The 12,956-nt window shown below is 39.2% G+C and overlaps 1 protein-coding gene across 7 annotated transcripts in view; it reads right to left on the bottom strand.

Moving 5' to 3' along the window:
* Window positions 1-12,956, bottom strand: part of PPP1R12B (protein phosphatase 1 regulatory subunit 12B) — a 175,757-nt gene that overhangs the window by 68,830 nt on the left and 93,971 nt on the right. For all 7 annotated transcript variants that reach the window (XM_045536244.1, XM_045536247.1, XM_045536249.1 and 4 more), the window contains 5 exons: window positions 12,107-12,197; window positions 8,099-8,302; window positions 5,858-6,047; window positions 5,657-5,769; window positions 4,495-4,536 (listed from right to left, as the gene is read on the bottom strand). In XM_045536244.1, coding sequence (XP_045392200.1) covers window positions 4,495-4,536; window positions 5,657-5,769; window positions 5,858-6,047; window positions 8,099-8,302; window positions 12,107-12,197 — 640 coding nt within the window. The remainder of the gene's footprint in view (window positions 1-4,494; window positions 4,537-5,656; window positions 5,770-5,857; window positions 6,048-8,098; window positions 8,303-12,106; window positions 12,198-12,956) is intronic.

Here is a 12,956-nt window from a genome sequence, read left to right as displayed (position 1 = left end):
GGCAGGCAGGCCAAAGATGCAGGTAAAAAAGATAGAAAGAAGCTGCACATAGTGGCTGGCACCTGTAATCCCAGCTACGCCGGGAGGCTGAGGAGGGACGATTGCTTGAGGCCAGGAGTTCGAGACCAGCCTGGCAACACAGCAAGACCTCATCTCTAAAAAAGTTAAAATATAATTAGCCAGGTGCGGTGCATGTCTGTAGTCCCAGCTACTCAAGAGGCTGAAGCAGGAGGATTGCCTGAGTCCAGGAATTTGAGGTTACAATGAGCTATGGTTGCAACACTGTACTCCAGCTTGGGCGACACAGTCAGTCTCTTAAAAAAACAAAAATAAGAATTAAAAAAAGATGGAAAGAACCCAAATGGCCATCACCTTCTGTGGTGAACCTGTGATTGTTCCTTCCAGGGCAAATATCCTATGAATTACTACTATAGTGGAAAAAAAACCTAAAAACAGCCAACACACTCCTGAATATAAAATCATTTTCAGGTACAGTTAGAATAACCCTATTCCTCAAATTAGGATTCAGATAAAGTTTCTTTTTCACTTTGCAAGACAAAGGATTTATTAAGATTTCCAGAGACTATCTGTCATATACATAATGCAGATAATAAAACAGAATTTTTAAAAACACATCTATCTAGGAGGTGCTAAGATGTCAACTCGTATATTCACTGTCAGTCTTGCTGGTTCACGGATATACCAATGGGGATGGGTTTGGACTAAACCCAGCACTATGCTGAGCTTAGGTAGGGTCCCCAGCCTTCTAAACATGTTGGTTGTTCCTTGGTGTCACCATCACAGCAATGCAGGTCTGGTCTATCACATACCTTTTTAAATCTTATTTTTAATTGACACGTAATAACTGTACATATTTATGGGGTACAGAGTGATGTATTTAAATACATGTATACAATGTGTAATGATCAAATTAGGGTAATTAGCATATCTATCACCTCAAATATTCATTAGTTCTTTGTGTTGGCAACATTCGAAATCCGCTTTACTAGCTATTTGAAAATATGCACATTATCATCGACTATATTCACCTTTCGTTGCTACACAACATTAGAATTTATGCCTCCTATTGAGCTATAATTTTGTAGCTGTTAATCAACCTCTCTCTATTCCCCTCCCCCTCCCTTTCCCAGCCTCTAGTAACCACAATTCTACTCTCTACTTCTATGAGCTCAACTTTTTTAGCACCCACATGTGAGTAAGAACATGCAATATTCATCTTTTAGTTCATGACTTATTTCACTTAACATAATGTCCTCCAGGCTCACTTATATTGGTCGGAATGACAGGATTTCATTCTTTTTTATGGCTGTATAGTATTCTGTTGTGTATACATGCCACATTTTCTTTATTCATTCATCTGTTGATGGACCCTTAGGTTGATTCCATATCTTGGCTATTGTGAATAGTTCTGCAATAAATAAGGAAGTGCAGATATCTCTTCTAGAATATATACTTATTTCCTTTCTTTTGGATAAATACCCAGTGGTGGAACTGCTGAATCATATGGCAGTTCTATTTTTAGTTTTTTGAGGAACCTCCACACTATTTTCATAATGGCTATACTAATTTACATTCCCACAAATAATGTATAAGAGTTGCCTTTTCTCCACATCCTCACCAGCATTTAATTTTTTGTCTTTTTGATAACAGCTATTCTAAATGGGTGAGATATCATCTCACTGTGGTTTTGATTTGCATTTCCCTGACCAAATACTCTACTGAGAGCAAACACCAGGGCCATTCCTGGCCATTCATGTTACCTGTATGTAAACGTTGGTTACAATTTTCTATGTATATAAAAGAAGAAATGAATTTCAATGGATTTCAATGACCTCAACAGAGATTTAGGTTAAACAGCACCAGGTCTTCCAAACCTTGTGGTTGTTACTGATATATGAGTGAGCGATTAAAGAATCTTCTTCGAAATCTTTAAGAAGATGGAAACAAAATCCATACATATTTAGAATAATTTATCTCTAACTCTGACTGGAGCCATAAGGTAGAGATAATAACCATTGACGTTTCCTTCCTACCCTTAAAATTAAATGTTATTACTAGATGATTCTATATATATGAAATTCAAGAACAAGCAATACTAATCTATGGTGACAGAAATCAGAAGAGCGGCTGCCTCTCAGGACAGGAAATGAATAGAAAGGAGGCAAGAGGGAACTTATTACGGTGATGTTAAAGTTCTACATCTTGATTTGGGTCGTGGTTATACTGGTATACACAAGTGTCAAAACTCACCAAATAGTACATTTAAAATCTGTGCATTTTATTAATTGTAAAATATATCTCAGTTAAAATAATAGATGTCAGAGTCTTGGGAAAAGCTACCTTTAAAAATAATAGATGTCACTACTCTTAAGGAGTGAGCTAGGGAAGAGAAGGGAGCTTGCACGACCTCAATAGCAGACATAGTTTTACTGAACTAAAAACCAAGAAAAGAAAGAAATGCCCTGGCTTCTCAGCAGTATCTGTGCTGATTAGCTAACAGTGTCATTTCAACAGAATGCCCCTGCCCCTCCTTTGACTGGCTCATTTGTTGTTGCAGAGCTGAGTCAACTCTACCATCTGATGGATGGACATGGAGACAGGAGACAGAGTGGTCATAAGACACTACTGATTGTCTTCAAGTGGAATTCCAGCAATTTACACTCAGCTATGACCAGGTATGTTGCTCTATGGGCCCATACGGGTAATGACATCAGGCCTGCTAGCATTAGAAGAGTGTGCTCAGGGGTGAAAACAGATAAAAGGTTTACCGAAATAAACTGAAGCAAACAAACATAAGACTTCTATAAAAATGATGCCTCATCCTGTGCTGACTCATCATCAGCTTTCCCTTCTGCACTGTTGGAGGGGCTGGAGATTGGAGCCTGGAATATGCTTATACCAACCCTGGCTCACCTGTATACATTCAAAGTTACCAGTCTAAAGATAAGAGGCTGTTTATTTTCCTCTCAGATTCACACTGGAGTTTGCTTGACACATGGTAAACAAGCAACTGGATGAGTGAAATACTTTTCAGTCTGACAAATGACTTGCATGCTGAACCTCAACAGTCTCTGCTTTTCCTCATAATTTTAAGTCAATGGTCCTAAAATGAAATTCTCCAGAAAGCACTGTATCAACATCATCTTAATTTTCCTTATTTGGTGCCCCAGATTAGGATTTGCTAATGCCAAGATCAAAAAAGTAGGGACAAAGTATTTCATAGACAAAAGACACTCAATGACAACAAAACCTTCTTATTGCAATTCCCTGGATTTAAATGGCCTGTATAACCCTCTAGAGATCATAGTCCATTTCAAAACTCTGTAACCTATTGTTTGGATTCTCTGTTTAGGCATCTTATAACTCCCCAAAGGAATTTTCCTAATATTCATTCTTCCTGTCCTCGAAAGCCTTTCCAAGCCCTTTAAAGAATCTAAGAGTTGCTGTTATCTGCACACACAGAGAGACACACATACACACACTCTTGCCCCAAGGGAACCTCTACGTGCTATTTCCATACGACAACGCTCATCTTTGTGAAGCAGCTCCAGTTCCAACCAAGGGCAGGCAATTTTCACCTATGTCACCATTAATCACTATGGACATTGGTTGTTGGATGGCCACTACTGTTTTGGATCTTGACTAAAATATAGCCAGATAAAAGACAATATATAATACTATTTATATCTCCTCTGCTAAAAATGAGTTAGTTGTTGATTTTCAGTATGGGTTACTAAATACAATCTAAGAACATACTTCCAATAAACTGTAGGGTACCAAAAAGTCATCTTTTTACATAATTTCAACAGAAAATCACCTGTATTTCAATTAATTTAGTCAAAACCAAATTTCTTCCTTCCTGGAAAATAGTACTGAAAAGAAAACCATAAACTTTCTATTGTGTTTGAGTGGCTCACAGGAGCTTAGAGTATCTTCAGGAAAGCTGAGACCCAGCCTTTTACTACAGAGGAGAGTTGGATGCCAGGATGCCAGGCCTTAAGGGGTCAGAGTTATGTAAGAGGCCAGGTGTTTAATCTCATCTCAAAGTCAAACATAAATGATGTTTGGAATGTTTGATGTTTTACATTCTCATATTTACGTTCCTCTCTATTAGTGTAGATACATAAGGGAAGTGGTATCACACTCTTCACTTTTCTTCCAAATATTTCAAAGTACTTTACACAATCCAATAACACACTCCCAAGAGAGAAAAAGATGGATCCTCTAACAGCGTTAGAGATTGGCAGCAGGCACAGAAAAATGTGGAAACTGGTTCAACAGCATGGGCATGTTACACCACACGAGAGAATAGTACCACCAAGTAGCACTTGCCACATCTCTCAGAGGAATGTCTATTTCCAAACTTCCTCTCAACTCAAATCTACACAAAGCCTGCTCTTTCTTTACTAAAATTGTATGCACAAGAGCAAGACTGACCCCTAAAGGCACATGCCTCACTGGTTTGTCACTTACCCATGCTTTTTTGACCTCTTCGGAGACATCAGTTTCATCATCCTGGAAAGAAAGGAGGAAGAAAATCAAGAGGATCACTGTCACAGGCACCCCCGAAAGCACCAAGGTCAGTTCCATCAATTATGCACGTTGGCATTTCAAACGCGGGCCGTGAGAGCTGACCACCAAGTGATGCTCTGTCACTGCTACTTTGAACAGCCATCACAGGCAGGCAACTTAGAAAGGTCACCTGTAGTCAAAAACGTCAAATCATTCGCAGTAGGAAGATGGATATCTTTAAGACAGACTGACTTAATGTCATCTTTGTTAACAGTCATCAGTCTATTTAGCCCTGTGACAATGAAATCCTTTAATCTAAAAAATCGTTTCTAATAGACGACTATTACTGTCTCATTTTTTGTCTTACTGAGTAGGTTAATCTCATTTTCAAATGAATTATTGGTAACCAGGACCTCTTGTTCAACTTATTGGCCACTTGTTTTTAAAATGCCAATAGCAAGGCTGAATGAGGAGGGTACAGAAAAAGATATGGAAGAGGATGAATTAAAGTACTGAATGCCTCTTCGGAGATAGTAAGCATTGGTGCACCCGTCTTTAATCTGTTTTTTATTATTCGTTCCTTTTTTTCCTCCAAAAGAGTAAAACTGAGTCAAATGACCTTGTGTTACTTACAGATTTTAAGTTCCTTGAAATTCTCACAGCTCTCCTAAAATATTTAGTTAGGATCTCTGCTTATATGTGGTATTAAGGCATTGCTGACTAAACTATATGACATTCAGGGAATATTAGGGAGGACTGCTAAAACTTGACAAGATTACTCACTTATTATTTTTAAAAATTTTTTTCTGGCGTATTTCTCCAAGAAAGACTATTATATTTGTGTATATGGTAATTGTAAATTTCTAGTTTTTTTAGTTCTTTACCAGTTACTTACTGAGTGCCCACCATGTGCTTGGCACTGCTCTAGGTAGTGGGGATCCAGCAGGAACATACCAAGCCAGTCCCATACTAGTTGACTCACCCTTCTCTTTTCCTCAGTAATATTTCTTGACGATCTACAAGATTGCGCAGCCCTGCGTGGGACTCTTTCTTTTGAGCTCAACTGAAAGGATGGCAGCCAAGAGTCATGTGATATGCCCCCTGCCCAGACCAATCCACTCACATCTTTTGTCCAGAAATTGATGCCTGTGCCTCTTCGCCGTTCCTTGGGCCGCCTCCTCTCTCGGATGGACAGCCTGTTAGAGGACTGATCATCCAAATCTGCTTCTTCACTCTCTGGCCAGAGACAAAGCAAAGTACAAATTTTAAGAATCTGGGGCAAGTACACTGGGGAGGGGCCTGCATTTTTGGAAGCTCTACATACCATTTTTGTCCATTTCCCTTGTAGTCGTAGTGTTTGTGGGAGTCTTTGAACTCTCGGAATCAGGGGCTGAAAATCTACTTGTCTGCAGCAGATGGGAACTGGTGTAGAGGGAGGGGTTTGATGTAGAAGGAGACACTGGTGTTTTGGGTTTGTCTGGCTGAGTTGGACACCTCAGGCGACGACAGACAGGCTGGAAATAATCCACAAGATGAGATATTAGAGGTCAAGTCCAACCAAAGGATAACGACAGCAGGTTTACTCAAAATGGCTTTTTTCCTGTATCAAGAGCCTTATTAGTAGTTGATGCTCAATAAATACCTTTTGAACTAAAGGAAGTTAATTAGTCAGAAAAAAACAGCTTCTAGACTCCTACTCTGAGAATACCATCACACTGATAGCAATCCAGGCAAATTATTCTTAAATTGACCAAAGGGCACTAGGTAGCATTAACTGCATAAATAAAAATTTCTTTGATTTTGGAATGAAAATAAGAACGACGGCCTTTTTAAGATGGAATGCTGAAAGGCAGGGTTTACATAAAAAATAAAAAGCTCAGAAATACGAAGAAGCAGAATATAGGAATTATCTGGGAACAGAGTTCAAATGTGACTAATTCTACCAATTTCTGAATACTCTACCAACTTACCATAACTAGGTTTATGGAAACTTTTTAAAAATTCCTATTTTCCCCTTTGTAATTTTTTTTCCTGAAAGTTAGGACTGAGTCTGACCAATAAGCCTTAACTTGGTTCATTGAAGGCACAGAGATAGATAAATTCTTACTACACAGTAAGTTTACAATGCACAAATTGTATTCATTTTTGCTTATAAATTATAAAGACAGAAGCAATAAAACATAGCAAATTTGGAGTCAAACAGATCTTGGTTCAATTTCTAGCCTCAGCACTTCCTAACTCTGTAATCTTGAATAAATTACTTAACTTCTGAGTCTCAGCATCCTCATCTGTAAAATAGGGATAACACCTTTCTCAGAGAGGACTTTGAGGATTGAGACAACGTGTGTTAGGTACTTAGAACAACACCTGATAATAAGTACTCAATAAATAGTAGCTTATACAACAAAGAAAATATACAACAGAACCTCGGTTTATGAACTGTAGCCATTCAGAGTTAGAGCAAGAAGGAGATTCCTTTCTTCTGTAACTACAGTGACCATAAAACTTATCAGTCCAAGCTGAGACAATTTTGAGAGCGGTAAAGATAATTACACAGAGACAACAGTTGTAATTGGAACCATCTTAGGTAAACCAGGAGTTATAGTCACCCTAAATATAACCTTATATGTTTTTGTTTTTGTTTTTTTGAGACAGGCTCTCACACTCTGTTGCCCAGGCTAGAGTGCAGTGGCATCAGCATAGCTCACAGCAACCTCAAATTCTTAGGTTCAAGAGATTCTCTTGCCTCAGCCTCCCAAGTAGCTGGGACCTACAGGTGTACACCACCATGCCCAGCTAATTTTTCTATTGTTTGTAGAGATAGGGTCTGTCTATGTTGCCCAGGCTGGTCTTGAACTCCTGGCCTCAAGCAATCCTCCCTCCTCGGCCTCCCAAAGTGCTAGGATTACAGGCTTGAGCCACTGCGCATAGCCAAGCCCTTTGACTACCAACTTCACTCGAGAAATTGAACATAAATCAAAATGTCCACCGTAACAGTGACAGCCAGGAGTGCTTTGCAAGCTCTTAGGTTTGCAAGAGTTTGAAGAACAATACGTTAAGTGGCAAAGAGTAAGCTGTGATGTCAGACTGCGTATGTTCAAATCCTTGCTTAGCCACTTCTTAGCTGTGTGAAATGTCAGGCATGTTACTTACCCTCTCTGTGACTCAATTTCCTCATATACAAAATAGGGATAATAATATCTACCTCAGAGGTTGTTTTGCGGATTAAATGAAATGAAACATAAAATATTTCAAACAGCACATGACATTAACACTCAATAAGTGCTTATATTTTAATTTGCCTTTTATTAAACTACAGCTTCTCTTATTAGAATAGAAAGACATTTATTCAAAAGCATTAATAAACTCCTAGAAGAAAAAATGGCCACTTAAGGACTGTCATTCTCTGAATTCTTTGTCACACAGGTTTGCCAACTAAAGACAGGCATAAAGAGTGAGTTGTCCCCTGCAAAGTAGAACACAGCACTGGAATTATTGAAGAAGAGATTCCCCAAATTATTCATTCTGCTTTGAGCATAGCACATGCCAGCGAACAGGAGCTCACCTCTTCATCCACACTCCCGCCCCAGGGCTGCCGGCCCTCCTCAGCTTCCTTTGCTGGGACTGCTGGGGGCTCATGCTTCTCAGCGCTCCCCTCGAGGCCTTCGGTGTCTACCGGCTTCTCGGTAGGCTGCTCTTGAGCTTGCCTCTCTGCCCTCGACCGGCTGAAAGTCCTTTCTGCTTCTTGAAGGTCTGTTAGGGTAACACCCTGGGAAAGTAACGCAAGATCAGGGCAGTTTCACACTAACCATGGAATGACACTTCATGACTGAGCAGGGAAACTCCCAAAAAGACCTAACAGTTATCAAATCCCAAATGAAGCTCTCAAAACGCATAATGAGGCCATTTCAAGCAATACATGATTAAAATAAGCACCCCAGTGTGCAAAGAACCCAAGCCTGAGTCTAGGTACATTTTGAACGTAATACTTTAGCTTTTCCAATTTGATCTCCAGAAAATAGGTCAACATTGATGTGTGCCTGTTATAGATGTGCTTCTTCCATACTAAATAGTTCTCCACATTTTTATTTGAAAGCTCTCTACCCTCCCAAGATCAAATGGTTACCAACACAGATTCTCTCAACAGCAGACACTGGAAAAGAAAAGCCAGTCTCAACAAGGTAAAAATTGAGAGCCAGGCTAGAGCAACAACAGCAACAATAACAAAAACCTCCCCAAACCCCTAGACCAGTTTTTCTCTAACATCAATTCCCAAGCAACCTTAGGAATCATAAAGAGATGTTCCAGCAATTAATGACCGCCCCCCCCCCCCAGGGTCACAGGAGCAGGAAGACAAAAGAAAAGCAAATGACGAGATGCCTGCAGGAGAAGGGAGCAAAGTTAGAAAGTGAGCTGATTCCAACTCAAGTAGTATATGCTCAAGTCCTCAGAAGGAGGATGAAGTTCCAAACCTGGAAGGTAGTTGATCAGGTACCATATCCACAACTTGCTTCCCCGCCCCCTCTTTTTTAGTATTGATTGATTGATTCATTCATTCATTCTCTTAATAAAGAATTAAGTGTTTTTAGGCACTAAAACTACAAAGACAAGTCAAATGATTACTGTCAAGAACCTTTTAGTCTGGTGGAAAAGACATAAGGAAACAGATGAGTATCATGAGAGAATGTCATTGTTAAGACCAATACAGGAACACGTAAGAGGCACACTTAACACTAGGTTTTGAAGAGTAAAAAAAAAAAAAAAAAAGCTTGGGTAGGTGGGAGGGAGAAAAGGCATTATAGGCAGAGGGAACCTGTGCAAAGATTCAGAAACAAGAGAGGTCATGAGTGGTTCTGGAATCTATAAGTAATTTAGCAAAAGTGAAGCACACAACAAAGAAGGGGAAGTTGGGGGAGTGGAGAATGAGGACAGCAGACTTTAGGAAAGCAGGCAGGTTAGGTCATAAAGGATCTTATATGCCATGCTGAAGAGCTTGGGTTTTACCTTCTTCTAGGAGTCAGTAGTCCCTCTTAGAATTTCAGGAAGGCTACCAAAATCTAATGAAGTCTTACCAAAAATTATATACACATTTCAAGGAGTTCAAAGATCTCTTCAAGTTTGGACATAGACCTTTACTTTCTCTCTGTTGAATCTTTCCCTACAAGATACTTCTCTGTCCCAATGTCTCCCACCTTCAATTCTATGTCCTCTTCCAGCAACTTCCCTATCTTTTCCCATTCCTTCATACATAGGCTTGAAATCAATCCAGAGCAGTTTATATTCCCCTATCATTTATCCCTCATTTATTTATTCAAATAAATATATATTTGTATTTACTGTATGCTAGGGGGAAAGATCATGAGCAAAAATATAGTCAGTCTTCCCCTTCACACCCATTAGGACGGGTATTATCAAAAACCAAAAAAACAAATATTGGTGAGGATGTGAAGAAATTAGAACCCTTGTGCACTGCTGATGGGAACGTAAATGGTACAGCCGTTATGGAAAATAGTATGGCATTTCCTGAAAGAATTAAAAATAGAATTACCATATGATCCAGCAAATTCCATGTGTGAGCATCTACCCAAAAGAACCGAAAGCAGGATCTCCAGGAGGTATCTGTGCAGCCATCCTCACAGCTACGTTATTCAAAGTAGCCGAAAGGCGGAAGCAACCCAAGTGTCCACTGACAGGTGAATGGATAAACACAATGTGGTGTATACATACCATGGAGTATTATTCAGCCTTAAAAAGGGAGGAAATGTTGATACATGCTACAATACAAATGACCCTTGATGACATTATGCTAAGTGAAATAAGTCAGACACAGAAGACAAATGCTGTGTGACTCCACTTATATGAGGTTCCCAGAGTAGTCAACCTCACAGAGACGGAAAACAGAATGGTGGTTGCCAGAGAGAAATGGGGAGTAATTGTTTAATGGATATACAGTTTCAATTTGGGAAGATGAAGAAAGTCCCAGAGATGCATGGTGGTAACAGTTACACAACAATGTAAATGTACTTCATGCCACTAAACTATACACTTTAAAAATGGTTAAAACAGTAAATTTCATGTTATGTGTATTTTAGCACAATAAAACAAAACCAAAAAAATACAGTCAGTCTTGGTCCTCATGGAGGTTACATTCTAATAGGGGAACTAGACAAATCAAGCAAAAATATTACCTTGGGAATGTCAGAGAAGGCAACAGGATGTTTTTGCTGTCATGTATAAGGTCCCTTTTTCAGTCATCGGTTTTCCTATTTGACCTCTGTAGCTTTTAAAACTACTGAACTTCTCCTTTGTGCTGGAAACTGCCTTTTCATTCACTTCCATGCTATTTTCTGGTTTTCTTTTCACCTCTCTGGCTGCTCCTTTTCATTCTGCTTCACAGGCTCATCTTTCTCTGCCTGCTTAAATAACTCTAATTCATAGCCTTCCCTCCATTCTCCTTGCCATTACAGCCTGAGTTCCTGCCCTTTTCATTCCCAGCTTGGACTACCATTAACAGCTCCCCAGCAAGTCTTCTGGCTTCGGGGCTTGGGAAACATACTTCTACCTACCACTCCCACCAATTCTCTGCACGGTGATTTCTGCAACATATAATAACGTAGACTGTGTCACATTCTTCCTTAAACTGCTTCAGTGGCTCCCTCAGGGATTCCCTTTTCTTGGTAACATCTTCATCGAAATAGACGTATCACAACATTTACCCTTTTAAATAAAGTATGCAATTCTTTGGTCTTTAGTATATTTGCAGAGTTATACAATTATCACCAATTATCTAATTTTAGAACATTTTCATTACCCCAAAAAGAAACCTCACACCCATTAGTAGTCCCTTTCCATTCCTCCTTCCCGCCAGCCCTTGACACTAATCTACTTTCTGTCTGCTTGGATTTGCCTACAGGGGACATTTCATATGAATAGAATCATACAATATATGGGGTCTTTTGTGTCTGGCTTCTTTCACTTAATAGTGTTTTCTCAAGGTTCATCCATGTAGTATCATGCATCAGTAATTCACTCATTCTTATAGCCAAATAATGTTCCATTGTCTGGATATATCACATTTTGTTTATCCATTCATTAGTTAATAAACATTTGGGCTGTTTTGGGGTATTATGAAAAATGCTGTTAAGAATATCTGTACAGAAGTTTTTATGTGAACATATGCTTTCATTTCTCCTGAGTATATACCTAAAAATAGAACTGCTGGGGTAAATAGTAAGTCTGTATTTACACTTTTGAGGGATTGCCAAACTGTTTTCCCTTAGAAATTCTTAAGATACGGTGGGGGCAGAGGGATTCTAAGGTCTTTAAGCACAAATGCAATGATCACTCTTGTGAAGGAAGGAGACAGACCTGCTCTGAGCCTGGAGGAGAGAGGTGAGAGTGGGTAGAGTAGCTATAAATTCGTTTGATTCTACGTAGTGTACAATTTAACATAGTGAAAGCTTTTAATACAGCGGCTAGAATAAGGTACTCGTTTTAGTGTTTTTTAATTGTATCTCCAGTGGAAAGATAGATAGACAAAAGAACGTTAAAAAAAAAAAAAAGTCGTACTCACTTGAGTAGACCTTCGTGTCTGCCGAGCCTGTCTGGAGCGTGCTTTCCGTAAAGACTCTGCTTCCTCATCCCGTACGGGAGTCAGATAGGACCTGCAGAGAAAGAACAGTAATAGCAGAAGTAAAATCTTTGCTCCATGTACTTGAGGAATGACAAGGTGCTTCCACACACTGAAGGAATTTCTACACTCTAGGAATGAACTTAGGCAAAGTCAAAATGGCAAGAATGCCATCAGCCATCAGCAAACATTACAGTAGTCCCCCCTGCCTGTGGTTTTAGTTGCCCGAAGTCAACTACAGTCTCAAAATATTAAATGGAAATTTCCAGAAATAGACAATTCATAAATTTTCACTTGTGTACCCTTCTGAGTAGCATAATGAAATCTCATGCTGTTCCACTCCCATCCCTCACAAGATGCGCATCATCCCTTTGTCCAGTGTGTCCACACTGTACACGATCCACTTGTTGGTCACTCAGTAGCCATCTGGGTGATCACATTGACTGTTGTGATGTTACAGTGCTTGTGTTCAAGTAACCTTAATTTTACTTAATAAATGGCCCCAAAATGCAAGAGTAGTGATGCTGGTATTTTGTTATAATTGTTCCATTTTATTAATATTATTAGTTATTGTTAAATCTCTTACTGTGCCTAATTTATAAATTAACTTTACCATAGGTATGTATGTATAGGAAAAAACAGTGTGTATGTAGGGTTCCATACTATCTGCGGTTTTGGACATCCACTAAGAGTCTTGGAATGTATCTCCCATGGATAAAGGGGACTGTGTTTGTAAATGTATTACTGTTCATATAGAATCATGTCATCTGTAAAATGAGAATTTTATTTCTTC

The sequence above is a fragment of the Lemur catta genome, chromosome 23, assembly GCF_020740605.2.
Source record: "Lemur catta isolate mLemCat1 chromosome 23, mLemCat1.pri, whole genome shotgun sequence".
Taxonomy (NCBI): Eukaryota; Metazoa; Chordata; class Mammalia; order Primates; family Lemuridae; genus Lemur; species Lemur catta.
This window is presented reverse-complemented; position numbering and strand designations above follow the sequence as displayed.